A 25377-nucleotide genomic window follows, 5' to 3' on the forward strand; every position below is an offset into this window, starting at 1 on the left:
GATAAAAAAAATACTTTTTTCTTTTTTCCTAATAAGTTTGTTTCAGCTTTAAATATTGCTATCGAATTTGGAGAGCATAAAATAAGTAGAGACACATGTTTTAACGGAAAAAAATGTTTTAAATTTCACCAGTGGCGTCCTCATTGATGTTATCTCGAACAATTTAAATGAAAAACATAACACGTCGCTAGTTTAAAAAAAAGTAAAAATAATTTTCCGAATGTTTCATATTCCTGTAAAAAAAGGCGTTTTGAATATTTTTCATAATGTTAACCGTTTTCATGGAAAACAATAATACGCAATAATCTACAACTGAGAAATTGCATAACTTATTCGTTTAACATAATACAAAAAACGGCAGCAATTTATCAAACAGTGTGCGATAATATTCCAAAAAAGAGTCGAGGCATGCATTTTTACAAATGGAGAGCATTTTCAACGCCTTATTTAATCGTTGTTCTATAAGTAACGTAATGTACCTAACTTTAGGCGGATTAAGGGGAGCGTTGATTTATGGTGAAATTTTCGTATTTGCGAATTAACTTATTATACATGTTTATCCTATCGATTAAAACAATGGAAATTTACATCGAGTTATTGATTTTTTTTTACGTATGGCGTCATCTGTGAACTTGTGTGGCAAACATCTGCCAATTTCTTTTTTGTGCATGACAATAATGACATTCTTCAGTAATCGGACTGTGAGAGTTTTTCGTTTTATTATTTATATTAATTGAAATGTGGAAATTAACTTAAAAGGGTGCGTTTGAAAGGAAAATGTGGAAATAGAAATTAGGAGGTAAGAAGGAAAAGAAACCCATTGTACAAAGGAGTTTTCAGTAATTGTCCACTTTCAATAACTATTGTAGTACTCACAGATTAAATAAATTTGCCTTTTTTCTAACGCAACGAAAACTTATTTTGGGTACCGTCGTAAAGCAGCTTTTTGATAAAGATCATATTGTTTTGATTCAACTTGTACTTGTAATTTGAGGTTGTCTAGTGTGTGTTGCAAGATTGGTGAGATTCCAATACTCTTGTGTATAATTAATGATATCAAATATTACATTCTTCATGGAATGGTACGTACTATAGCTGCCTGTCTTCTTTTTAGCACAAAAACTGCAGCCAAAAGATATGAAATTGTCGTTCCAATCAGAACGCGGCGAAAAAGATTCTATCAGCCTCGATAGTGGAGGCATTCCTGAAGCTGATGTAAAAAGGTAAAAATTTGAATTTTTACAGTGCTAGACTTCAGTTAAAGTTATGCAACTGAAGAAACTTGTTATCGAATAAACAATTTATATATAAAATGAATTGAACCACTATTACAATACAGTATATTAATTTGAAAACGAACCTTTAGCGATTACAGAAAATACGTAAATATATCAAAACACGTCGATTTTATTTTCAAGGGGAATATTCTTTTAGGGTTCTTTAATAAATTGCATGCATCCACTAATGGAGTTTGAATTATACCCCACTTGAAAGGTGTTTTATTTACCTTTCCAAAAATATCGTTTCTTTCATTGAAAGATTTTTAAAAAATCACGTCCAAAGTATAAACAAGCTTTATTATCAATTGTATTGGAAAAAAATTGTTTATTAAGATCTTAATTATTCTAAATAGCGTTTATTATTTGTTAAATAAGGATAAAGTTAATCGCTTTTAAACTTTAATATTTATAGAAGCCTTTACTTAAATTTCCTTACACGCAGCTGTAATTCTTCCAAGTACGTTCAGTTAAGGTTTAACATGAATTATTAAACAGATTTCACGTTCATTTGTTCTTTTACTTTTTTGTGGTAGAACTTTAACAGTGGATAGAATAATTATAAAATAATATAGGCCCATAAACGCATCGTTTTAAAGATACCGGTGATATATTATTTTTTAAGGGGAAAATTAAGATACATTTCTGTACGTATTGATATTTAAGTTTTTAGATGATTTTAATATGTATATAAGAGTACATAATGGAAAGGTACTAACGATTTTTGTGACGATACAGGAGTTATGTGTATAACATGGAATTGTAAATTTGGAATTGTTGATGCATATGTTATGTGAAATAATTGTGTCAAGACAAGGTATTCATAGCGGGATCAATTTGGATTAAATGGTGGATGCGAAAGAAGAATTTTTAGGGGTGGCGCCATCTGGGAGCGTGGGTTATAAATTTTTTTCTTTGTGTATACTTGTAGATTTCTTTTTTCTGTGCTTTTACAGATTTCTGTTTCGTGTGCATTTGTAGATTTCTTGCTTATAGGAATTTTCTGTTCATCATGCATAACAATAATGACATTTTTCAGTAATTGTGCTGTGAGAGTTTTTCGTTTGTTCATATTAATTGAAATGTGAAAATTAACTTAAAAGTGTGCGTTTGAACGGAAAATGTGGAATTTAAACTTGAAAAGCAAAAAACAAAAGTGGTGTCATCTTAGTCGATCAATAGAATATCTGTGGAATTAGGAACTAGGAGGTAAGAAAGAAAAGAAACCCATTGCCGAAGGAGTTTTCAATAATTCTCCATTTCCAATACCTATTCTAATACTTACAGACCATACAAACTATTAATAAATATCCCTTTTTTCTAATGCAATCAAAACTTAATTTTGGTACCGTCCTAAAGAAGTTTTTTCATAAAGATCATTGTTTTGCCTCAAGTTGTACTTGTCATTACAGGTTATCTCGTGTGAGTTGCAAGATTAGTGGGATTCCAATACTTTTGTGGTTAACTAATGATATTGAATATTATATTTTTCGTAGAAACGTATGTACTATAGTTGCCTCTCTTTTCTTTTCAGGACAAGAATTACAGCCAAAGGATGTGAAATTGTGTGTGTGTGTCCATCCCGAATGCAGTGAAATGATTGTGCCATCTCGGAAAGTGGAAACTGTTTGCTACTGGAAGTATTGCAACGGCGACAGAAAAGGTAGGAATTTAAAATTTTTATAGTGTTAGATGTGAATGAGAGTTACAATGCAATGGATGAAAATAATTGTTATCAAAGAAACAATTTATATTCAAAATTAATTCAATGAATATTACAACAGTGAGTTAATTTGAAAACTCCCCACTTTTGATATTTCCGGGATTATAGAAAATGTGTTAATATACAAAAATAAGTGGATTTTATTTTCAAGAGGGATGTTTTTCTTTGGGATTTTTTTATTAAATTGGAAGTACTTTTTAGTAGGGGTGAAAAAAACCACTAAGATTTAAAATGGGTAGCAAAGTTGAGTGATACCCAATTTGAAAGGTTTTTTTAGGAAAAATAATGTTTAAAGCGTAAAGAAGCTTCATTATTAATAGTATCGAAGAAAAATTAGTTATTAAGATGTTAATTATTCTAAAGGGCATTTATTATTTGTCAAATAAGAATAAAGTGAATTGTTTTTACACTTTGATATTTATAGAAACTTACACTTGAATTTGCTTGCATGTAGTGGTAAGTTTACTTAAGCTTTGTTGTGAATTATCATATGGACGTCACTTTTAATTTGTTTTTTTCCTTTTTTATAGTAAGACCTTAAAAGTGAATAGAATAATTACTTTTAAGAACGTTTCATACCAATATAGGTTCATAAACGTTTTGTTTTAAAGATATCGGGTGTGGAAATCTTTAGGAGAAATTTTAATTATTTTTCATAACTTTTTTAAAATAAATTTACCTATGAACTATTAACGTTTTGTCGTAATTATTATTTAAGTGTTATGGATCAGGAATATGTAGTAATTTAAGATAGAAAATGAACTATATATTATTTTTAAGGAGACTCGGTAGGTATTAATATTTAATTTTTTAGATGATTTTAATATGTATATAAGATAAGAACACATAGTGCTAAGGTAAAAATGATTTTTATCACGATACAGGAGTTATGTGTATAAAATAGAATTGTAAATTTTGAATTGTTTGATGCGTACGTTATGTAAAATAATCGTGTCAAGACAATGGGTATTCATAGTAGAACGAATTAGGATTAAATGGTGGATGCGAAAGAAGATATTTTTATGTGTGGCGCCATCTGGGAGTCTGGGTTACAAGTTTCTTCTTTGTGTGTTTTTGCAGATTTCTTTTTGGTGTGTTTTTGCAGATTTCTTCTTCGTGTAAACTCGTAGATTTCTTGTTTGTGGTAATTTTCTGTACATCGTGCATGACAATAATGACATTTTTTTATAATTGTACTGTAAGAGTTTTTCGTTTGTTTATTTATATCGAAATGTGGAAATTAACAAATTAACTTAAAAGCGTGCGATTGAAAAGAAAATGTGGAATTTAAAATTGAAAAGCAAAATACAAAAGTGGTGTCATCTCAGTCGATCGACAGAACATCTGTAGAATTAGGAACTAGGAAGTAAGAAAGAGAAGAAACTCATTGTCAAAGGAGTTTTTAGTAATTGTCGACTTTCAATAACTATTGTAGTATTCGCAGATTAAATAAATTTGTCTTTTTTCTAACGCAAAGAAAACTTATTTTGGGTACCGCCGTAAAGCAGCTTTTTGATAAAGATCATACTGTTATGATTCAACTTGTACTTGTAATTTGAGGTTGTCTAGTGTTGAGTTGCAAGATTGGTGAGATCCCAATATTCTTGTGTTTAACTAATGCTATTGAATATTATATTCTTCGTGTAAAACGTATGTACTATAGTTGCCTCTCTTTTCTTTTCAGGACAAGAACCGCAGCAAAAGGATGTGAAATTGTGTGTGCGTGTGTGTGTCCACTCGAAATGCATTGAAATGATTGTGTCATCTCAGAAAGTGGAAACTGTTTGCTGGTGGAAGTATTGCTGATGGCGACAGAAAAAGGTAGGAATTTAAAATTTTTATGGTGTTAGATTTGAAGGAGAGTTACTATGCAACGAAAGAAAATAATTGTTATCAAAGAAGTAATTTATATCGAAAAGAATTGAACGAGTATTACAACAGTGTATTAATTTGGAAACGAACCACTTGATATTTCTGGGATTATAGAAAAGGTGTTAATATACAAAAATAAGAGGATTTTATTTCCAAGGGGGACTTTCTTTTGGGGTTTGGTATTAAATTGCAAATACTTTCTTGTAGGGATGGGAACAATCACTAAGATTTTAAATAGGTTGAGTGATATCTAATTTTTTTATTTATTTTTTTTCGTTTTATTGAAAGGTTTTGGGAAAAATGATGTTTAAACCGTAAAGAAACTTCGTTACTAAATGTTTTGGGAAAAATGATGTTTCCTTATTAAAGGTATTCAAGAAAAATTGTTTATTAAGAGGTTAATTATTCCAAAGGGTCTTTATTATTTGTCAAATAAGAATAAAGTGAATTGTTTTTAAACTTTGATATTTATCGAAGCTTTTACTTGAATTTGCTTGCATGCAGTTATAATTTTTGCAGGTAAGTTTGCTTAAGGTTTTTGTGATTTATGAAACAGCTTTTACCTCGATTTGTTCTTTTGCTTTTTTGTAGTAAGACTTTAAGAGTACATAGAATAATTACTTGGAAGAACATTTCAAACCAACATAGGCTCCTAAACGTTTTGTTTTGAAGATATCGGGTGTGGAAAATTTTAGAACAATGAGGTTATTTTCATAACGTTCTTAAATTAAAATGACCTATGTACTATTAACGTTTTGTTACAAAAAGGTGGGCCAGTGTATTTAGTATTTCATGGTGTGTTTTATTATTGCAAGTTCTAAAATTGAAGGAATTCTAACCTAGATGAGGATTCGCGGTTTTTTGCGACGTTGCCAGTTCCTCCCTTTTCTCCGAAAACGAAAATGGATTATTTAATTTTCATTTTATCTTTGAATTTGACGGTTAAATAGCACATTTAACAAATTGATTGCTCAGGGAAATTAATTATCATCCTATTTTAAATAGGAAAAACCATCCCCGAGGTGTTTCGGGCAGTAAACGTATTAAAAAACACCTAAGAAACCGAAGATGTATCAATTATTACTATTAGGTCATGAGTATTTGCATTTACTCGATTTAAATGGTTGTTTTAATAATTATTATGAAAATTTGGAAACAAAAACACGTGTAGTAAAGGATACCGAGGAAGGAATAGTAATAATTGATACATGATGGATTTATTAGTGGTTTTTTAACACATTTACTGCCCGAAACAACTCGGGGGTGGTTTTGTCTAATTGAGATATGATGAATGAATTTCCGGAACAGGGAATTTGGGGAAGGTGTGAAAATGATAATTTTTGAGAGAAAGGGGGGGAATGGGGGATATTTTTGCAGGGGAAACTGGGGATTTTCATCCGGGTTAGAATTTCTTGAGATTTTAGGATTTCTTGCACAAGCCGGCAACACTGTACGGCACCGGGCCCAAAGAGGGCCCGGACAAAGTGACGGACGCAACGCAAAGTTACGTGGAGGCGATTGGCCTCCAGGTAACCTGGCGAGGAGTCGGCCAGTTTGGCCGACCCCTCTTTGGGGGTCTTCTACCTCGTTTTTCGGATTCGGCAGAACGACAACGTCGACATATCGGAGTCATCCCCTTAGAGAGCGGGGGAACGCGGGAATTATTCATGGGGCCAGCATGAATAAGGCCTTTGTTCCCGGCGCTCTCCGAAAAGATGGCGGCGACATGCGCCGCTGCCGTTAACTGGTCTCGAATCCCGAGTAGATGAAGACGGTGGGAATCGGCAAAAGCGCGAATGTCTATACACTTGTTTCTTTGGAAGCGGTGGGTTTTTCGCGTGGCTCCATCTTTTAAGGGTTCGGAAAGGTAGTTAAAACGGTAAAAGACGAGAATGGGATAACCTCTCGGATCGTCAAGAGTGTCTGGAAAAAGTAAATGAAGATGGAAAATTTTGGAAGTTAATTATTAAAAAATAAAAGAATTGATTATCTACGGGATTCAAGATTAGAAGATTGCGATCCACAAATTTACAAAGTAAGAAGAAAGTAAAGAAATACTGGATTTTTCCATAAAATTTACTCTAACAGTGGAATTTGAAATGGTACCGTGGATGGAGAAATATTACAACAAAGAGGTAAATTAAGGATCTAAAAGCATACATTTCCAGGAAGCAAACGGAGGGACGTATTAAAAAAGGGAACACAGAAAGAGTGGGTCTGGAACAAATACTTTTTTGGTTAGGTTTACGAGCACGAGATTAGTAGTGAGGATTTTCAAGAGAAAACCTAAAAGGATGGACCGAACGTTTAACCTACACATTAGGAAGAAAGAAGGTCGGTTGCTCCTCAGATTTGATATAAATAAGATTAAACCATTAAGATTATAGAGGATTTCCTCGACAGATCAACAATGACCAAGGAGCCAGAGGTAGACACACTTAACTTTATCCAAAATTTGTAAGGAAAGTTGGATTATTGCTCATATTCATCGATAGGAAAGGCACATTTTTGAGTGGAGGACCGAAAAGAATATAGGTTAAGAGCAAAAAGATACCAAGGTAGTACATTGTAGCTTTATCGAAGAATAGTGTTTTATTTATTTCTTCTTAGCGAAAAGGATATGATTTATAAGGGAAGGAAAGAGGGTGGTTACTTGGATACATGGAATTTTGAAAGACAAAAATAGGAAATTACAAGAACAGCAAAAGTGAAAATGATCGAATAAGCTGACTGGGGCCGAGTAAAGGGAAAAAGAAAGGCAGCCAAAGTATTTTTTCATCAGGAAGGAGATATCGAGATTTGGAGGATTGCAAGTAAGTGGATTATTAGGAGAATGCTTTTTGTCTTAAGAGGAATAGGAATTTCTTAGTTATTTTGATGCATCAGAAGGACATTTGATTAATTTAAAAGGAATTGTGTGAAAAATTGTACCATAACTTATGGATTATTTTGGAATTGAATATTTGAGAAAATAGAGTATTTAATTGGAGCACCGTACTACCGGAAAGGGTAATTTTATTTTGAATTTGTATGTGAGTATAGTAGGTAGGGTGTTTCATGGATATTTGGAAAATTCACCATTATAAGTATTATTTGTCTTATTGGAAATAATTTATTTAAAAGGTAAGAGACAACAGAAGGTATTACACATTGAAGATTAAAATTGATTTATGTAGAAATGGTGAAAATATATTGTTACATTAGTAGATATTGTAGGAAATTAAATTGTGATTATTATTTAAGTGTTATAGGTAAGGAGGATGTAGTAATTTAAGATAGAAAATAGACTATGTGTTTAGTTTTTTAAGGAGACAAAATAGATACATTTCTGTAGCTATTGATATTTAATTTTTTAGACGATTTTAATATTTATATAAGATAAGAAAATATGGTGCAAAGGTATTAGCAATTTTTGTCAAGATACAGGAATTACGTGTATAAAATAGAATTATAAATTTGAAATTGTAGATGTATATGCTATGTGAAGTAATTTTGTTAAGATGTTAGGTATTCATAGTAAGTAAAAGTAGGGATATAGTACAGGATTTCTCAGGGTATTTTTCTTTTGAGGGAGGTAAAAGATACGGAGGGGAGGTAGGTGGAAAAATGTACGAGAAACATGCATATAGAATGTAAAACTTTAAAGAAACACTGGGTAGGATAGCAATTAGGAGTAAACGGTGGATGCGAAAGAAGATGAGAGATTTAAACACAAAAATAGGACTTTATTTGTTATATGGAGGGATAATATAAAGACATGTAAGAAGAACGGGAGGGAATGCAAATAGCTGCATAAAAGAAGAGAGAAATTTGTTAGTAGATTATTTGTTAACAGCAAAGATTATTTCTCCTGGATTTCAAGGATAAGACTAAGAAAGAACAATTATTTCAGAGGGAAGTAAGAAGAGCTTTCAGAAGGAACAAATGAGCAAGCATATTAAAATTAACGATATTAATAAAGGTATTAGGTAACTTATGGAAAACTTGTTTAGAACGATAGAATAAGGGAAGTTATATTATTTTTTTAATTATATTTTATTAGTGTTAGTATGTAGTCATTGTCAACTAGGAGCTTCCTAAAATTGTAGAGGAACTTTAGGGCTTAGAAAAGCCATTGGGGAGATTTTTCTCGGAAGATCTTTGAAAAAACACTGGTTTTTAAGGATAACTTGGGGATTCTGGGACAAAATGGTGAACGAGATATATTCACTGGAATCGTGAAGTTAGGAAAAGTAATTACAGGAAAAAACCGAAATTGTGAGGTCTAAGTGGAATTAGGGACGACGAATTTGGAAGATTTAGTGTTTTGATGTTTTTGAAAATTCCTAAAAAGCTCGGGAAGGGGGTCGGAGCTGGTCAGGGAAGATAAGATTTTTTTCTGAAAGATGAGGAAAATTGGAAAAAGATTTGGAGGAAAAAAGCACTCAAGTGGACCATTCAAGTGAGAAGTACAGATTGCACGGGGGTGCAGTATTCATTGGAGAAGATATAAGAGAGAAGGTGGAAAACAAGATTGGTTTATTTTGAGGAGGGTTTGAACAAGTGGAATCGTGTGTAAAATAAAGGGATGAATTTGGACGATATGGCAAATGAGGTTTTCTTTAAAAAATATTAAAAGGAAGATGGATTATAGAGCGTTATAGATTTGAAAGATTTTTAAAGAAATTATTTTAATTGTTTCTAAATTAACATTATGTATGATAATTTTTTATAGTGTTGTTTACGTATAAGTAGGATATTTATTAGTTTTTAACTTTTGTAATTGTAAACTAACGCAAAAGAGATAATAAGAGGGACAGAGGAGGGTAGGCTGACGTAGCCTTTTTAAGATAATAGGATGCTCCACATAATTTACACAGAAGTGGGCCAAGTGTGCAAATTATTGGGATAACATTAAACTGGCACCAACAGGTACTATCACGGTTCTAAAGGATTTATTAGAACTGGGAATTTGCTAGTCTGCTTTTTCGTGTTTTTACTACATTTTATGATTGATTAATATTTTATACTTTGTTTCCTACAGTAGTAGATTCTTTATGTAGTCTACACACTGTGCTGGTGAGATATAATTTGTATTATTTCAGAATTTTATTAGTGTTTTAGCCTTTTGTGAGATAGAAAAGTAGGACGTATGTTCTATTTTAATTATACAGGGTATAGGGAAATAACTTTGTGAAATTTAATCGAAGATCGAGAACATTATTTGGAACGAAGAGTTCTTTTGAACAGGAAAGAGAAACGTTTGTAAATTGACGAATTTTTATTTAGAATTAGAAAATTAGAATGGCTAACCCGAACTAACCAGGATTAGAATGGGAAGTACGAAGGTAGCAAAGTTATTTCCCTAACACTGTATATTATATTTACGGCGGGTGCGTGTAATCCTCGGCGGCGAGTTGGGATTGACGAAGCTAGAAACGTAACGTTGCTTTCGTATTTAATGAGAAAGTAAAGCAAATGGGGAAATTACCGTGATATTTGAGGAGATTTAATTTTTGGACGTCGTCGTAAAGAAGGGAACTATTAAACTGAGTCATTTAAAATGGCCATTCGAAGTTGAATCATTAGTAGTCAGCTGTGGAATTTTACACGAGAGAAATAGAAGATGAAAAGTAGGTCGCAGCGGGATCGTACGAATTTGAACGACAGGGCAGAGTGAGGTTATATTGCTTTATTTATTACTACTTTTAACTTTGAAGATTTCGATTAAACATTTAAGCAATTTTTTAAGAAAAGAGGTCGAATTGTTTAAAGAATGAACAATAATTGTCGAAAATGTCGTCCATTCACTTGAACGTACAAGTTTACCAGAACTTTGATACTTTTGAAGACAGTGTCGAAATTTCTGTGGTGATAATTGGTCACTGCCCAAATTCGTGCTTTGAGACTTTGATTACGTGTACTTACGGTGTAAAAGTGTTATTTTATAAAACTGGGAACAAGAAGCAACCCAGAGGTGTGATGTGCGGGGGCCAAGGTGGGTAGATATGCTTAGTGCACCAACTTATTAAACGATCGATTGACTTCTCGAAGGTAAACTAAGGTTATAAGAGCTGTGGTTATATTATGTTGAACATAACCGTGTGGTAATTTGTCTAAAATGTAAAGCAACTTTTTGATAAAGATGTGATTGTTTTGAGTTAATCGGTACTTGTACTCTGGGGTTATTTAATGTGAGTTGCAAAGATTCCAACGTTCTGGTGTTTAAGTAATGGTATTGAATATTATATTCTTCGTGGAAACCTATGTACTATAGCTGCCTCTCTTTTCTTTCCAGGACAAGAACTGCAGCCAAAGGATGTGAAATAGTGTGTGTGTGTGTGTGTGTGTGTCTGTGTTCGTCCTAAATGCAGTGAAATGATCGTGCCATCTCCGAAAGTGGAAGCTGTTTGCTGGTGGAAGTATAGCTGACGGCGACAGAAAAAGGTAGGAATTTAAAATTTTTATGCTGCTAGATTTGAGGGAGTGTTACTATGCAAAGGAAGAATATAATTGTTATCAAAGAAACAATTTATATTGAAAACGAATCGAAAGAGTATTAAAACAGTGAGTTAATTTGAGAACGAATCACATTTGATATTTCTGGGATTATAGAAAAAGTGTAAATATACAAAAATAAGGGGATTTTATTTTCAAGGGGGACATTCTTTTGGAGTTTTTTTATTAAATTGCAAGTACTTTCTAGTACGAAGGGAAAGAACCACTAAGAATAAAATTGGGAATTGTAAATAGGTAGCAAGATTGAGTGATACCTTATTTGAAAGGTTTTTTAAAAATTTTTTTGGTTTTCTGGAAAGGTTTTGGGAAAATTGAAGTTTAAGCCGTAAAGAAGTTTCGTTAAGAAAGGTTTTTGGGAAAAATGATGTTTAAACCTTAAAGAATCTTCGTTACTAAATGTTTTGGGAAAAAGGATGTTTCCTTATTAAAGGTATCAAAGAAAAATTGTTTATTAAGAGGTTAATTATTCCAAAGGGTCTTTATTATTTGTCGAATAAGAATAAAGTGAATTGTTTTTAAAGTTTGATATTTATCGAAGCTTTTACTTGAATTTGTTTGCAAGGAGTTGTAATTTTTGCAGGTAAGTTTGCTTAAGGTTTTTGTGATTTATGATACAGCTTTTACCTCGATTTGTTCTTTTGCTTTTTTGTAGCAGGACTTTAAGAGTGCATAGAATAATTACTTGGAAGAACATTTCATACCAACATAGGCTCGTAAACGTTTGGTTTTGAAGATATCGGGTGTGGAAAATTTTAGAACAATGAGGTTATTTTCATAACGTTCTTAAATTAAAATGACCTATGTACTATTAACGTTTTGTTACAAAAAGGTGGGCCAGTGTATTTAGTATTTCATGGTGTGTTTTATTATTGCAAGTTCTAAAATTGAAGGAATTCTAACCTAGATGAAGATTCGCGGTTTTTTTTGCAACGTTGCCAGTTCCTCCCTTTTCTCCGAAAACGAAAATGGATTATTTAATTTTCATTTTATCTTTGAATTTGACGGTTAAATAACACATTTAACAAATTGATTGCTCAGGGAAATTAATTATCATCCTATTTTAAATAGGAAAAACCATCCCCGAGGTGTTTCGGGCAGTAAACGTATTAAAAAACACCTAAGAAACCGAAGATGTATCAATTATTACTATTAGGTCATGAGTATTTGCATTTATTCGATTTAAATGGTTGTTTTAATAATTATTATGAAAATTTGGAAACAAAAACACGTGTAGTAAAGGATACCGAGGAAGGAATGGTAATAATTGATACATGATTGATTTATTAGTGGTTTTTTAACACATTGACATGACTGCCCGAAACAATTCGGGGGTGATTTTGTCTAATTGAGATATGATGATGAGTGAATTCCCGGTTTGGGGAAGGTGTGAAAATGATTTTGAGAGAAAAGGGGGAATTGGGAACTGTTGGCAGGGGAAACTGGGGATTTTGATCCGGGTTAGAATTTCTTAAATTTTTAGGATTTCTTGCACAAGCCGGCAACACTGTACGGCACCGGGCCCAAAGAGGGCCCGGACAAAGTGACGGACGCGACGCAAAGTTACGTGGAGGCGATTGGCCTCCAGGTAACTTGGCGAGGAGTCGGCCAGTTTGGCCGACCCCTCTTTGGGGGTCTTCAACCTCGTTTTTCGGATTCGGCAGAACGACAACGTCGACATATCGGAGTCATCCCCTTAGAGAACGGGGGAACGCGGGAATTATTCATGGGGCCAGCATGAATAAGGCCTTTGTTCCCGGCGCTCTCCGAAAAGATGGCGGCGACATGCGCCGCTGCCGTTAACTGGTCTCGAATCCCGAGTAGATGAAGACGGTGGGAATCGGCAAAAGCGCGAATGTCTATACACTTGTTTCTTTGGAAGCGGTGGGTTTTTCGCGTGGCTCCATCTTTTAAGGGTTCGGAAAGGTAGTTAAAACGGTAAAAGACGAGAATGGGATAACCTCTCAGATCGTCACGAGTATTCCGAAAAAGTAAATAAAGATGTAAAATTTTGGAAGTTAATTATTAAAAAATAAAAGAATTGATTATCTACGGGATTCAAGATTAGAAGATTGCGATCCACAAATTTACAAAGTAAGAAGAAAGTAAAGAAATACTGGATTTTTCCATAAAATTTACTCTAACAGTGGAATTTGAAATGGTACCGTGGATGGGAAAATATTACAACAAAAAGGTAAATTAAGGACTTAAAAGCATACATTTCCAGAAAGCAAACAGAGGGAGTTATTAAAAAACAGAACACAGAAAGAAATGGTCTGGAACAAGTAACTTTTTGGTTAGGTTTACGAGCAGGAGATTAGTAGTGAGGGTCCTCAAAGGAAAACCTAAGAGGATAGATGGAAAGTTTAACCTAGATATTAGAAAGAAAGAAGGTGGGTTGCTCCACAGATTTGATATAAATAAGATACACCATTAAGATTATAGTGGATTTCCTCGACAGATCAACAATGACGAAGGAGCCAGAGGTAGACACACTTAACTTTATCCAAAATTTATACGGAAAGTTGTATTATTGCCCATATTCATGGATAGGAAAGAAACATTTTTGAGTGGAGGACCGAAAAGAATCTAGGTTAAGAGCAAAAAGATACCAAGGTAGTACTTTGTAGCTTTATCGAAGAATAGTGCTTTATTTATTTCTTCTTAGCGAAAAGGATATGATTTATAAGGGAAGGAAAGAGAGTCGTTACTTGGATACATGGAAATTTGAAAGACAAAAATTGGAAATTACAAGAAGAGCAAAAGTGAAAATGATCGAAAAAGCTGACTGGGGCCGAGTAAAGGGAAAAAGAAAGGCAGCCAAAGTATTTTTTCACAAGGAAGGAGAAATACGAGATTTGGAGGATTGCAAGTAAGTGGATTATTAGGAGATTGCTTTTTGTCTTAAGAGGAATAGGAATTTCCCAGTTATTTTGATGCATCAGAAGGAAATTTGATTAATTTAAAAGGAATTGTGTGAAAAATTGTCCCACAACTTATGGATTATTTTGGAATTGAATATTTGGAAAAATAGAGTGTTTAATTAGAGCACCGTACTACCGTAAAGGGTAATTTTATTTTGAATTTGTATGTCAGTACAGGAGGTAGGGTGCTTCATGGATATTTGGAAAATTCACCATTATAAGTATTATTTGACATAATTTGTTTAAAAGGTGAGATAACAGGTGTTATTATAAATTGAAAATTAGAATTTATTTGTATACACATAGTGAAAGTATATTATTTTTGAATTAGTAAATAATTGTGAATTACATTATGATTATTATTTAAGTGTTAAGGATAGAAAGTAAACTGGATATATTATTTTTTATAGGAAAAAACTAGGTACATTTTTGTAAGTGTTGATATTTAATTTTTTAGATGATTTGAATATTTATAGAAGATAGGAAATGATAGTGGTAAGGTACTAATAATTTTTGTGAGGATATAGAAATTATGTGTATAAACTCGAATTGTAAATTTGAAATTGTAAATGTATATGCTAAGTGAAGTAATTGTATTAAAATATTAGGTATTCATAGTAAGTAAAGGTAGGGACATAGTACTGGATTTCTTAGGGTATTTTTCTTTTGAGGGAGTGGAAAAATGTACGAGAAACATGCATACAGAACGTAAAACTTCAAAGAAACTGGATAGGATAGCAATTAGGTGTGAAGGGTGGATGCGAAAGAAGAGTAGGGATTTAAACGTAAGAATAGGACTTTATTTATTATATGGAAGGATAATACGAGCATTTGTAAGAAAAATGGGAATGAATGAGAAAGAATGTATATTAGAAAAGTAGAATTTGCCATCAGATCATTTATGTATTTATAGTTCATAAGAAAGTAAAGATTATTACTTTTGAATTGTAACAGTAGAGGTGAGGAAGAATTTATGTATATTTTAGAGGTAAATAAGAGGAGCTTTTAGAAGGAACAAATGAACACGTACATTAAAATTAGAGATAATTTATGGAAAACCTATTTGGAATGATAGAATAAGGGAAGTTATTACTTTATTATATTTTATTAGTATTAGTAAGTAGTGATTGTGAACTGGGAGCTTCTTAAAATTCCAGAAGAGCTTTTGCAGGAGCTAGAAAAGCTATTTGGGCAATTTTTCCTGGAAGATCTTTGGAAAAACACTGTTTTTTCAGGATAACTTGGGGAGTTTTGGACAAAATGGTGAACGGGATGTATTGACTGAAATTGTGGAGTCAGGAAAATTGACTATGGGAAAAAACCGAGATTGTGGAGTCCTAAAAGGGGTCTAACTGGAACTTGGGATGATTAATTTAGAGGATTTAGGGATTCGGTGCTTTTAAAAATTTGTAAGAAGTTCAGGAAGGAAGGGAAATGGTCAGTGGAGATAAGATTTTTTCCTGAAAGAGGAGAACTGGAAAAAGACTTGGAGGAAAAAAGCATTAGGCAAGTGAAGCGAGAAGTAGAGATTGGAGTACGAAGGTGCAGTAGTCATTGTATAAGACACGAGAGAAAAGACAACTAACAAGATTGGTTTATTTCGAGGAGAGTGGGGAAAGTGATAGGATGAATTTGAACGATAAGGGGAAAGAGGTCTTCTTAAGAAGACATTAAAAGGAAGATGGATTATAGAACATTAGAGATTTTAAGGATTTTTAAAGAAATTGTCTTAATTATTTCTAAATTAGAAAACTATTTAGGGATAAGTAGGATATTTATTAGTTTTTAACTTTTGTAATTGTAAACTAAGGTAAAAGAGATAATAGGATGCTCCACATAATTTGCACACAAGTGGGCCAAGTGTGCAAATTATTGGGGTAACATTAAACTGGCACTAGCAGGTATTTTCACGGTTCTAAAGGGTTTATTAGAACTGGGAAAGTTGCGACGGTAGAGACAAAAACAGGTGGCGAATTTGCTAGTTTGTGTTTCTATTCTTTTTTTATATATTTGCTTTTGAAGAAACACGGAAAAGTATTTTATATTTGTGCGTTTTACACATTATTTTTAAATTGAAGAATTTTTCACGAGTGCTGTAGTCTTTCGTTAGAGAGACTATCATTTTATTTTAATTATACATCGTGTCGGGGAAATAACTTCGGAATAGGAAAGAGGAAGAAGATTCGTAAACGTAACTATTTTGATTTCTTTGGAAAAAGAGAGACACATTTAAAGAATTGGCAATGTGTCTTTTAGTTTGTTTCATTTGGATGCTTCTTTAGAATAAGAGAAATTAAAGTAGGAAAGTTATTTCCCTAACACTCCGTACATTTAGGATAAGTGGGTGTCATCGTTGGTCATTATAAGTAACGAGACGAGGAAGTAACGAAAAGAAAGAGGACGGGGTGATTACCGCGCATTTTCGGAAGTTATCGTACCGAGGGAACCATCAGAACCGACATCTGCACCGAAAATTGACGTTCGAAGTTTGCACGAGAGAAACGGAAGACGAAAAGTAGGTCGCGAGGAACGCATCGCGTAGCTCGACCATTTTCTGTCAAAAAGAACTTTTTGACAGAGCGGAGAGAGGTTACATCGCCATATTTACTTTGTATTTCGAAGACGTTAAGGCGTATGACTAATTTTTAACAAAATTAGTCTAATCGTTCGACAAATGAACAATAATTGTAGAAAATGTCGTCCATTCACTTGAAACGTACAAATTTACCAGAACTACGATAATTTCGAAGACATCGCGGAGAACCGGTGGGGTGATAACTGCACACTGCTCAAATTCGTCCTTTGAGACTTTGATTAGGTGTGCTTACGGTGTAAAAGTGTTATTTTATAAAACTGGGAACAAGAAGCAACCCACCCAGGGGCGTCAGGCGTGAGGGCCGAGGTGGGTAAATATGCTCGGTACTGGAACTTAGCAAAGGAATGACTACATTCTCGAAGACAAACTAAGGTTATTCGAGCTGTGGATGAAGGAATTTGTCTAACAAGTAAAGCAGCTTTTTGATAAAGATTTAATTGTTTTGAGTCAAACGGTACTCGTATTCTGAGGTCATGTAGTGTGATTTGCCAAGATGAAATGTAAAGATTCCAAAGTTCTCCTGTTTAAGGATATTGAATATTAAATTCTTCGTGGAAACTTAAGTGCTACAGTAGCCTCTCTTTTCCTTCCAGGACAAGAACTGCAGCCAAAGGATGTGAAATTGTGTGTGTGTGTGTCTACCTCGAATGCAGCGATAAAGATGGTGTGATCTGGGAAAGTGCAAGGTGTCCAGTAAAGAAAGTATTCCCGAAGGCAACAGAAAAGGTAGGAATTTAAAATTTTTATTGTGTCAGATTTGAGGGTTAAGCAGTTGAAGAAAATAATATTGAAAAGAATTGGAAAGAGTATTCTAACAGGGTGTTAATATGAAAACGAACCACCTCTGATATTTCTGGGGTTATAGGAAAAGTGTAAATATACAAAAATAAGTGGATTTTATTTTCAAAAGGACTTTCTTTTGGGGTTTTGTATTAAATTGCAAGTACTTTTTAGCAGAGGTGGAAACAACCACTAAGATTTTAAATAGGTGAAGTGATACCTAATTTTTTAAAGAATTTTTTGTCTTTTTATTAAAAGTTTTGGGGAGAAATGATATTTAAACAGTAAAGAAGCTTCGTTACTAAATGTTTTGGGAAAATTGATGTGTAAACAGTAAAGCAGTTTCGTTAAGAAAGGTTTTTGGGAAAAATGATATCTAAAGAGTAAAGAAGCTTCGTTACTAAATGTTTTGGGAAAAAGATGTTTTCTTATTAAGGGTATCCAAGAAAAATTGTTTATTAAGGTGTTAATTATTCCAAAGGGCCTTTATTATTTGTGGAATAAGAATAAAGTGAATTGTTTTTAAACTTTGATATTTATCGAAGCTTTCACTGGAATTTGCTTGCATGCAGTTATAATTTTTGCAGGTAAGTTTGCTTAAGGTTTTTGTGATTTATTCTACAGCTTTTACCTCGATTTGTTCTTTTGCTTTTTTGTAGCAGAACTTTAAGAGTACATAGAATAATTACTTGGAAGAAAATTTCATACCAACATAGGGTCGTAAAGGTTTGGTTTTGAAGATATCGGGTGTGGAAAATTTTAGAACAATGAGGTTATTTTTATTTATAACCTTCTTAAATTAAAATGACCTAAGTACGTTTAAAGTTTTGTTACAAAAAAGTGGGCCAAAGTATTTAGTTTAGTATTGCATGGATGTGTTTTATTATTGCAAGTTCTAAAATTGAAGGAATTCTAACCTAGATGAGGATTCGCGGTTTTTTTTGCGACGTTGCCAGTTCCTCCCTTTTCTCCCAAAACGAAAATGAACGATTTAATTTTCATTTGATTTTTGAATTTCACGGTTAAATAGCACATTTAACAAATTAATTGCTCAGGGAAATTATTTATCATTCTATTTTAAATAGGAAAAACCATCCCCGATGTGTTTCGGGCAGTAAACGTGTTAAAAAACACCTAATAAACCGAAGATGTATCAATTGTTACTTTTGGGTCATGAATATTTGTATTTACTCGATTTAAATAGATCTTTTGACAATTATTATGAAAATTTCGAAACAGAAACACGTGTAGTAAAGGATACCGATGAAGGAACGGTAATAATTGATACACGATCGATTTATTAGTGGTTTTTTAACACATTTACTGCCCGAAACACCTCTGGGGTGGTTTTGTCTATTTGAGATATGATGATAAATGAATTCCCGGAACAGGGAATTTGGGGAAGGTTTGAAAAACATGATTTTTTATTTTGAGAGAAAAGGGGGGAATTGGGAACTGTTGGCAGAGGAAACTGGGGATTTCGATCCGGGTTAGAATTTCTTAAAATTTTAGGATTTCTTGCACAAGCCGGCAACACTGTACGACACCGGGCCCAAAGAGGGCCCGGCAAAGTGACAGACGCGACGCAAAGTTACGTGGAGGCGATTGGCCTCCAGGTAACCTGGCGAGGAGTCGGCCACTTTGGACCGACCCCTCTTTGGGGGTCTTCACCCTCGTTTTTCGGATTCGGCAGAACGACACCGTCGAGAACACATCGGAGCCATCCCCTAGAAAGCGGGGGAACGCGGGAATCTTTCATGGGGCCAGCATGAAAGATGCCTTAGTTCCCGGCACTTTCCGATAAGATGGCGGCGACATGCGTCGTTGCCGTTAACTGGTCTCGAATCCCGAGTAGATGAAGACGGTGGGAATCGGCAAAAACGCGAATGTCTATACACTTGTTTCTTTGGAAGCGGTGGGTTTTTCGCGTGGCTCCATCTTTTAAGGGTTCGGAAAGGAAGTTAAAACGGTAAAAGACGAGAACGGGATAACCTCTCGGATCGTCACGAGTATTCCGAAAAAGTAAATAAAGATTGAAAATTTTGGACGTTAATTTATTAAAAAATAAAAGAATCGATGATCTACGGGATTCAAGATGAGAAGATTGGGATCCAGAAATTTACAGAGTAAGAAAAAGTAAAGAAATACCGGAATTTTGGATAATATTTACTGGAACAGTGGAATTCGAAATGGGATCGTGGATGGAGAAATATTACAACAAAGAGGTAAATTAAGGATCTAAAAGCATAAATTTCCAGGAAGCAAACGGAGGGGCTCATCGAAAAACAGAACACAGAAAGAAAGGGTCTGGAGCAAATACCTTTTAGGTTAGGTTTACGAGCACCAGATTAGTAGTGAGGTTCTTCAACAGAAAACCCAGCAGGAAGGATCGAACATTTAACCTACAAATTAGGAAGAAAGAAGGTGGGTTGCCCCACAGTTTTGACATAAAATGATGGAACCATTAAGATCATAGTGGATTTCCTCGACAGATCACCAATGACGGAGGGGCCAGAGATATAGACAAGGAACTTTACCAAAAACTTGTATCGAAAGTTGGATTATTGCCCAAATTCAAGGATAGGAAGGATAGATTTTTCACCGGAGTAGTCGGATTCAAAAGAACTTAAGTTAAGGGCAAAAAGATAGCAAGGTAGTACTTTGTAGTTTTATCGAAGGACAGTGGTTTATTTATTTCCTCTTAGCAAAAAGAATAAGATTTATAAGGGAAGGAAAGAGGAAGCTCACCAGATGGATACATGGAACTTTGGCAAGAGAGAAGTAGGAAATTACGAGAACAGCAAAAGTGAAAATGATCGAAGAAGCTGACTGGGGCCCAGGAAAGGGAAAAAGATAAGGGCCAAAGTATTTTTTCACAAGGAAGGAGATTGTGAGATTTGGAGGATTGCAAATAAGTGGATTATTACGAGATTGCTTTCTTATGTTAAGAAGAATAGGAATTTGCTTGTAGTTAATAAGTAATTTGTGAGTTTAATTTTGAAAGTTAATTAAGAATTTTCTAGTGTCTAGTGATGTATCAGAAAGATATTTGATTAATTTAAAAGGAAATGTGTGAAAAATTGTACCATAACTAATGGATTGACTTGTGGAATTGTAATTTGAGAAAGTAGAGTATTTAATTGGGGCACCATATTACTGTAAAGGGTGATTTTATAAGTTAGTACAGTAGGTAGGGTGTTTGATTGGTATTTGGAAGTGTAAGGTGAAAGATTCACCATTATAAGTATTATTAGAAATAATTGAGGATTAGATTTTATTTATATAAACATAGGAAAAGTATATTATTTTTAAATTAGTAGATATTGTAGGAATTGTGAATTACATTGTGATTATTATTTAAGTGTTAGGGATAAAGATGTAGTACTTTAGAATAGAAAGTAAATTGGATGTATTATTTTTTATAGGAAAAACTAGGTACATGATTTGTAATTGTTTAGATGATTTGAATATTTATATCAGATAGGAAAGCTTAGTGTAAAGGTACTGATGATTTTTGTGAAGGTACAGGAATTATGTATTTGAAATTGTCGATGCATATGTTAGGTGAAGTAATTCGGTTAAGACATTAGGGGTATTCATAGTAAGTTTAAGTAGGTAGGGACATAGGAAAGGACTTTTTAGGCAATTTTTCTTTTGAGGGAGGAGATGTAGGTGGAAAAATGTAACAGAAACATGTACATAGAATGCAAAACTGGAGAGAAATTGGAAAAGATAGGAATTAGAAGTAAATGGTGGGTGCGAAAGAAGAGGAGGGATTTAAACATAAGAATAGGACATTATTTATTATATGGAAGGATAACTTGAGCATATGTAAGAAAAGTGGGAAGGAATGTATATTGGAAAAGTAGAATTTGCCAGTAGGTCATTTATGTATTTATAGTTAATAAGAAAGTAAAGATTATTTCTTGTGAATTTCAAGGATAAGAGTAAGAAAGTACATGTATTTCAGAGGGAAGTAATTAGAGCTTTTAGAAGGAACATGTAAATTAAAATTAGTGATATTTATAAGGGTATTAGGTAACTTGTGAGAAACACGTTTGGAGGGATAGAATAAGGGAAGTTGCATTATTATATTTCATTAGTGTTAGTATGTAGTCATTAGATATGTGTCAGCTAGGAGCTTCCTAAAATTGTAGAGGAACTTTAGGGCGTAGAAAAGCCATTTGAGGAATTTTTCCCGGAGGATATTTGGAAAAAAGTCTGTTTTTAAGCAATACTTGGGGATCCTTGGACAAAATGGTGAACGAAATTTATTCACCGAAATTGTGAGGTCTTAGAAAGGATGTAACTGGAACTAAGGACAAAGGGGAAGATTTGAAAGAGGCTTAGGAAGGGGCCGGAACTGGTGAATGGAGATAAGATTTATTCTGAAAGATGAGGAAAAAGACTTGGAAGGAAAAAGACTTGGAAGAAAAAAGCATTTCCAGCAGTGGACAAGTCAAGTGAGAAGTAGAGATTGGAGCACTGTGGTGCAGTATTCATTGGAGAAGAGAAGAGATAAGAAAAAAGGTGGAAAATATGATTGGTTTATTTTGAGTATAGTGGGCAAAGTGATAGGATGAATTTAAACGATATAGCGAATAAGGTCTTCTTAAGAAAGCATTGAAAGGAAGATGAATTTGAACGATTTTTAAAGAAATGGTCTTAATTGTTTTTAAATTAAGATATTGTGTATATACGATAATATTTTTATAGCGTTAATTATGTATAAGTAGGATATTTATGTAGACTGAAGGGGCCTTTTTAGGACGCCCCACATAATTTGCACACAAGTGGGCCACGTGTGCAAATTATTGGGGTATTATTAAACTGGCACTACTAGTAGGTACTTTTACGGTTCTAAAGGATTTATTAGAACTGGGAAAGTTAAGAAAAAGAGAGGTAGGGAATTGTTCGTTTACTTTTCCAAATTTGTACTACATTTTAGGATTGATTAGTATTTTATACTGCGTTTCCTATAGTAGTAGATTCTTTGTGTAGTTCACGTACTGTGTGGGTGAGATATAACTTGTATTATTTTAGAAATTTATTAGTGCTTTAGTCTTGTGTGAAATAGACTGTTAGGACGTAGGTTCTATGTGAATTGTACAGGGTATAGGGAAATAACTTTGTCAAATTTAACCGACGATCGAGAACTTTATTTGGAAAGAAGAGAAAGGGAAAAAGCAAAGTTTGTAAATTGAGGAATTATTATTTAGAATTAGAAAATTAGAAAGGCTAACCGGAACTAACCACGATTAAAATAGGTAGTAGAAAAGTAGCAAAGTTATTTCCCCAACACTGTACATTTACTGTAGGTGTATAATTCTTGGCGGGTTTCGATTGACGAATTTTAGGTTAGCATTAGCAGTCAGCTGTGGTAATTTACACGAGAGAAATAGAAGATGAGAAGTAAGTCGCAATTCGATCATGCGATTTGGAATGACAGAGTAGAGTGAGGTTATATTAATTTATTTATTACTATTTTTAAGTTTGAAGATTTCGATTGAAAATTTAGACAATTTTTTAAGAAAAGCGGTCTAATTGTTTAAAACATTGATAATAATTGTGGAAAATGCGGTCCACTAATTTGAAAGTTGAAGTTTACCAGAACTTTGATACTTTTGAAGACATTGTCGAGAACTTGTGTGGGGTGATAATTGCACACTGTCCCAATTCGTTTCTTGGGGCTTTGATTACGTGTGTCGATTGTCTCGGAAGTAATTTTTGAAAACTGGGGACAAGAAGTAACCCATTGGTGTAAATTGGAATTGGTCGAAGGATTCCACATAACATTCTCGAAGATAAACTGAGGTTATACGAGCCATGGCTCCATCACCTCGGACATAACCCCAATATACTTTGTCAGGGTGTGGGGATGAAGGTATTTGTGGAACAAGTAAAGGTGCTTTTGGAAGTATTTGAGGATTATTTGTATTTTAGATTTGCATAGTTTGAGAATTTGCACATTCCGAGCTATGAAAGTAGGTATTATGACTAAGGAATGATGGAAATTATAGAAATGATGGATTCAGAAGGTTATTATATGTATTATGTGGTGTCTCATGGGACTAGGTGCAATGAATTGTTATTGTTTCAGATTCCGAAGGATGAAGTACTCGGAACACTTGCATTTGGTGATAGGTGCCATGAGATAAGTCGAGGGGACAATGTCTTCAAGAAAGCATTGGAGGTTTGAAGCTCCTTAATTAATTTTGTGAGAAAACAGATGAAATGCATACAGTAACTGAGAAAGGAAAAGGGAGAAATGGAAGGATCCAATGGTAGGTAAGTGATAGAAATAAGAAGTAGTGATAGGTGGAGGGATTTGAGAAGAAGAGTATTTTGTGAGGAACGAAAAGTGAATTGTACTTTTTCCTCTAAATTTGAGAGTCGAGTAGATGTGTAATTGGTACTCGAGCAGTACAGTTTGTGATATTGTGTGGTTCTTTAGCATTGCTCATGACTCGTGTAACAAGAAATGGTGGATTCTTTTGAATTGTAAAAGGGGTTAAGGGATAAATAAATGGAAAGATTTGAAAGTACATTGAAGAGTACTAGTTTCTTAATGAATTTTTGAGAGAAACATATGAATTTAGTAAAAGTGCAAGGAAACTTTTCGTTCCTAGATAGGAAATGAGTGTGTTTTCGATTTAATGATTATGAAAAGTGTTATTTTTGATAAAAGATGAAATTTAAAATTGAAACAACTAATTTTCTATGGTATATGTATTATTTAACTGATTTTTGATAACATTTCTGTTTGTATTCTACTAACTGGATATTATATTTATTAAATTTGTGACTCTTTTTGTATTACTTTTGATGAGTCGAAAGAGTACTTGTCGAGGTGATACATTGGAGTGGTGGTATATTTGGTAACTGTATATTATTTATTATTATTATTATTTTTGAAGAAGCTTTTAGAACTAAAAGAAGGGTGTTTCTTCTGACTGCAAATAATAAAAGCAGAATTGAAGGATTTTGTGTGAGATTATTTCTAAACCTGTTACCCGATGAATAGGAAAGTGGTCTTTTGGGATTGGGGAGAGGATTGTCTTATTTTGTGGAAATGTAGTAACTTTTTATAGGTATTGTCTATATTTTTGGAAACATTCCCCGCAGTATTATGACTGATTTAGAGCTTGTATTTTGTAAATTTAGTATATTTAGTATTTATTGATGAATATTATTGGTGTTTCTATGAATGAAGAAGAGATACATGGTCTGCATTATATTGAGAGATGAGTAAAGTGTTTCTAAAGACATGTACTCTTATTTATTTATAATTAGAGGATAGTTTAGATATTTAAAAAAAAGTGACACATTAAAGGGTGGTATATATTGATTATTAAATTGTATTGTGAGGGTCAGGATGCACTGTGGAAATTTGGGGATGTAGGGAAGATAGAGAAACTAAAGTAATTTGTATTCTGAAGATTTGACTGTCTATTGGGAAATTGAATAACTTTGAATTTTGAAGTAAAGGGGAGATTATTTTTTGGGAAAGGCCAACAAGTGATTTAGATTTTTTGACTTAGAGTGTGTAGTAGATTTAGGGGGACATTTCCAGTGTGATTTTGAATTTTTTAGATTTTCACGGGTGTTAGTATTAATTTGTAATTATTTAGATAGAATTATTGAGATAATTTTTGTATTTCTTTATTGCTGAGATGATGTATTACTTTATTTATTTGTCTGATACTGCGG

General features: G+C 33.5%; 1 protein-coding gene across 12 annotated transcripts; it reads left to right on the plus strand.

Annotated features, from left to right (window-relative positions):
• The first annotated feature begins 703 nt into the window (after nt 1-703).
• On the plus strand, nt 704-24611 carry LOC136419340 (uncharacterized). Of its 12 annotated transcripts, XR_010753095.1 has the most exons (10): nt 704-799; nt 1115-1223; nt 2812-2940; nt 4685-4821; nt 11150-11298; nt 17481-17613; nt 19926-20091; nt 20160-20320; nt 20373-23551; nt 23611-24611. XR_010753095.1 is itself a non-coding variant. In XM_066405586.1 (6 exons), the coding sequence occupies exons 4-6, from the start codon at nt 14046-14048 to the stop codon at nt 23864-23866; spliced, it is 426 nt and encodes a 141-aa protein (XP_066261683.1). In that variant the 5' UTR covers nt 12124-13461; nt 13595-13760; nt 13813-13983; nt 14036-14045; the 3' UTR covers nt 23867-24611. The 12 variants fall into 12 exon arrangements, 4 of the variants coding, with proteins under 4 accessions (XP_066261683.1, XP_066261686.1, XP_066261682.1 ...); XR_010753098.1 differs by lacking the exon at nt 11150-11298; XR_010753096.1 differs by lacking the exons at nt 704-799; nt 1115-1223 and adding an exon at nt 2335-2486.
• The last annotated feature ends 766 nt before the right edge of the window (nt 24612-25377 follow it).

The sequence above is a fragment of the Euwallacea similis genome, chromosome 2, assembly GCF_039881205.1.
Source record: "Euwallacea similis isolate ESF13 chromosome 2, ESF131.1, whole genome shotgun sequence".
NCBI lineage: Eukaryota > Metazoa > Arthropoda > Insecta > Coleoptera > Curculionidae > Euwallacea > Euwallacea similis.

Coding starts and splice junctions, on each gene's coding strand:
- LOC136419340 (XM_066405589.1), top strand. CDS start 14,046: ATGATTTATAAGGGAAGGAAAGAGAGTCGTTACTTGGATACATGGAAA. Junction 14,240..17,480: donor CGAGATTTGGAGGATTGCAA/GTAAGTGGATTA, acceptor TTTTCCTTCCAG/GACAAGAACTGCAGCCAAAG. Junction 17,614..23,767: donor TCCCGAAGGCAACAGAAAAG/GTAGGAATTTAA, acceptor TTATTGTTTCAG/ATTCCGAAGGATGAAGTACT.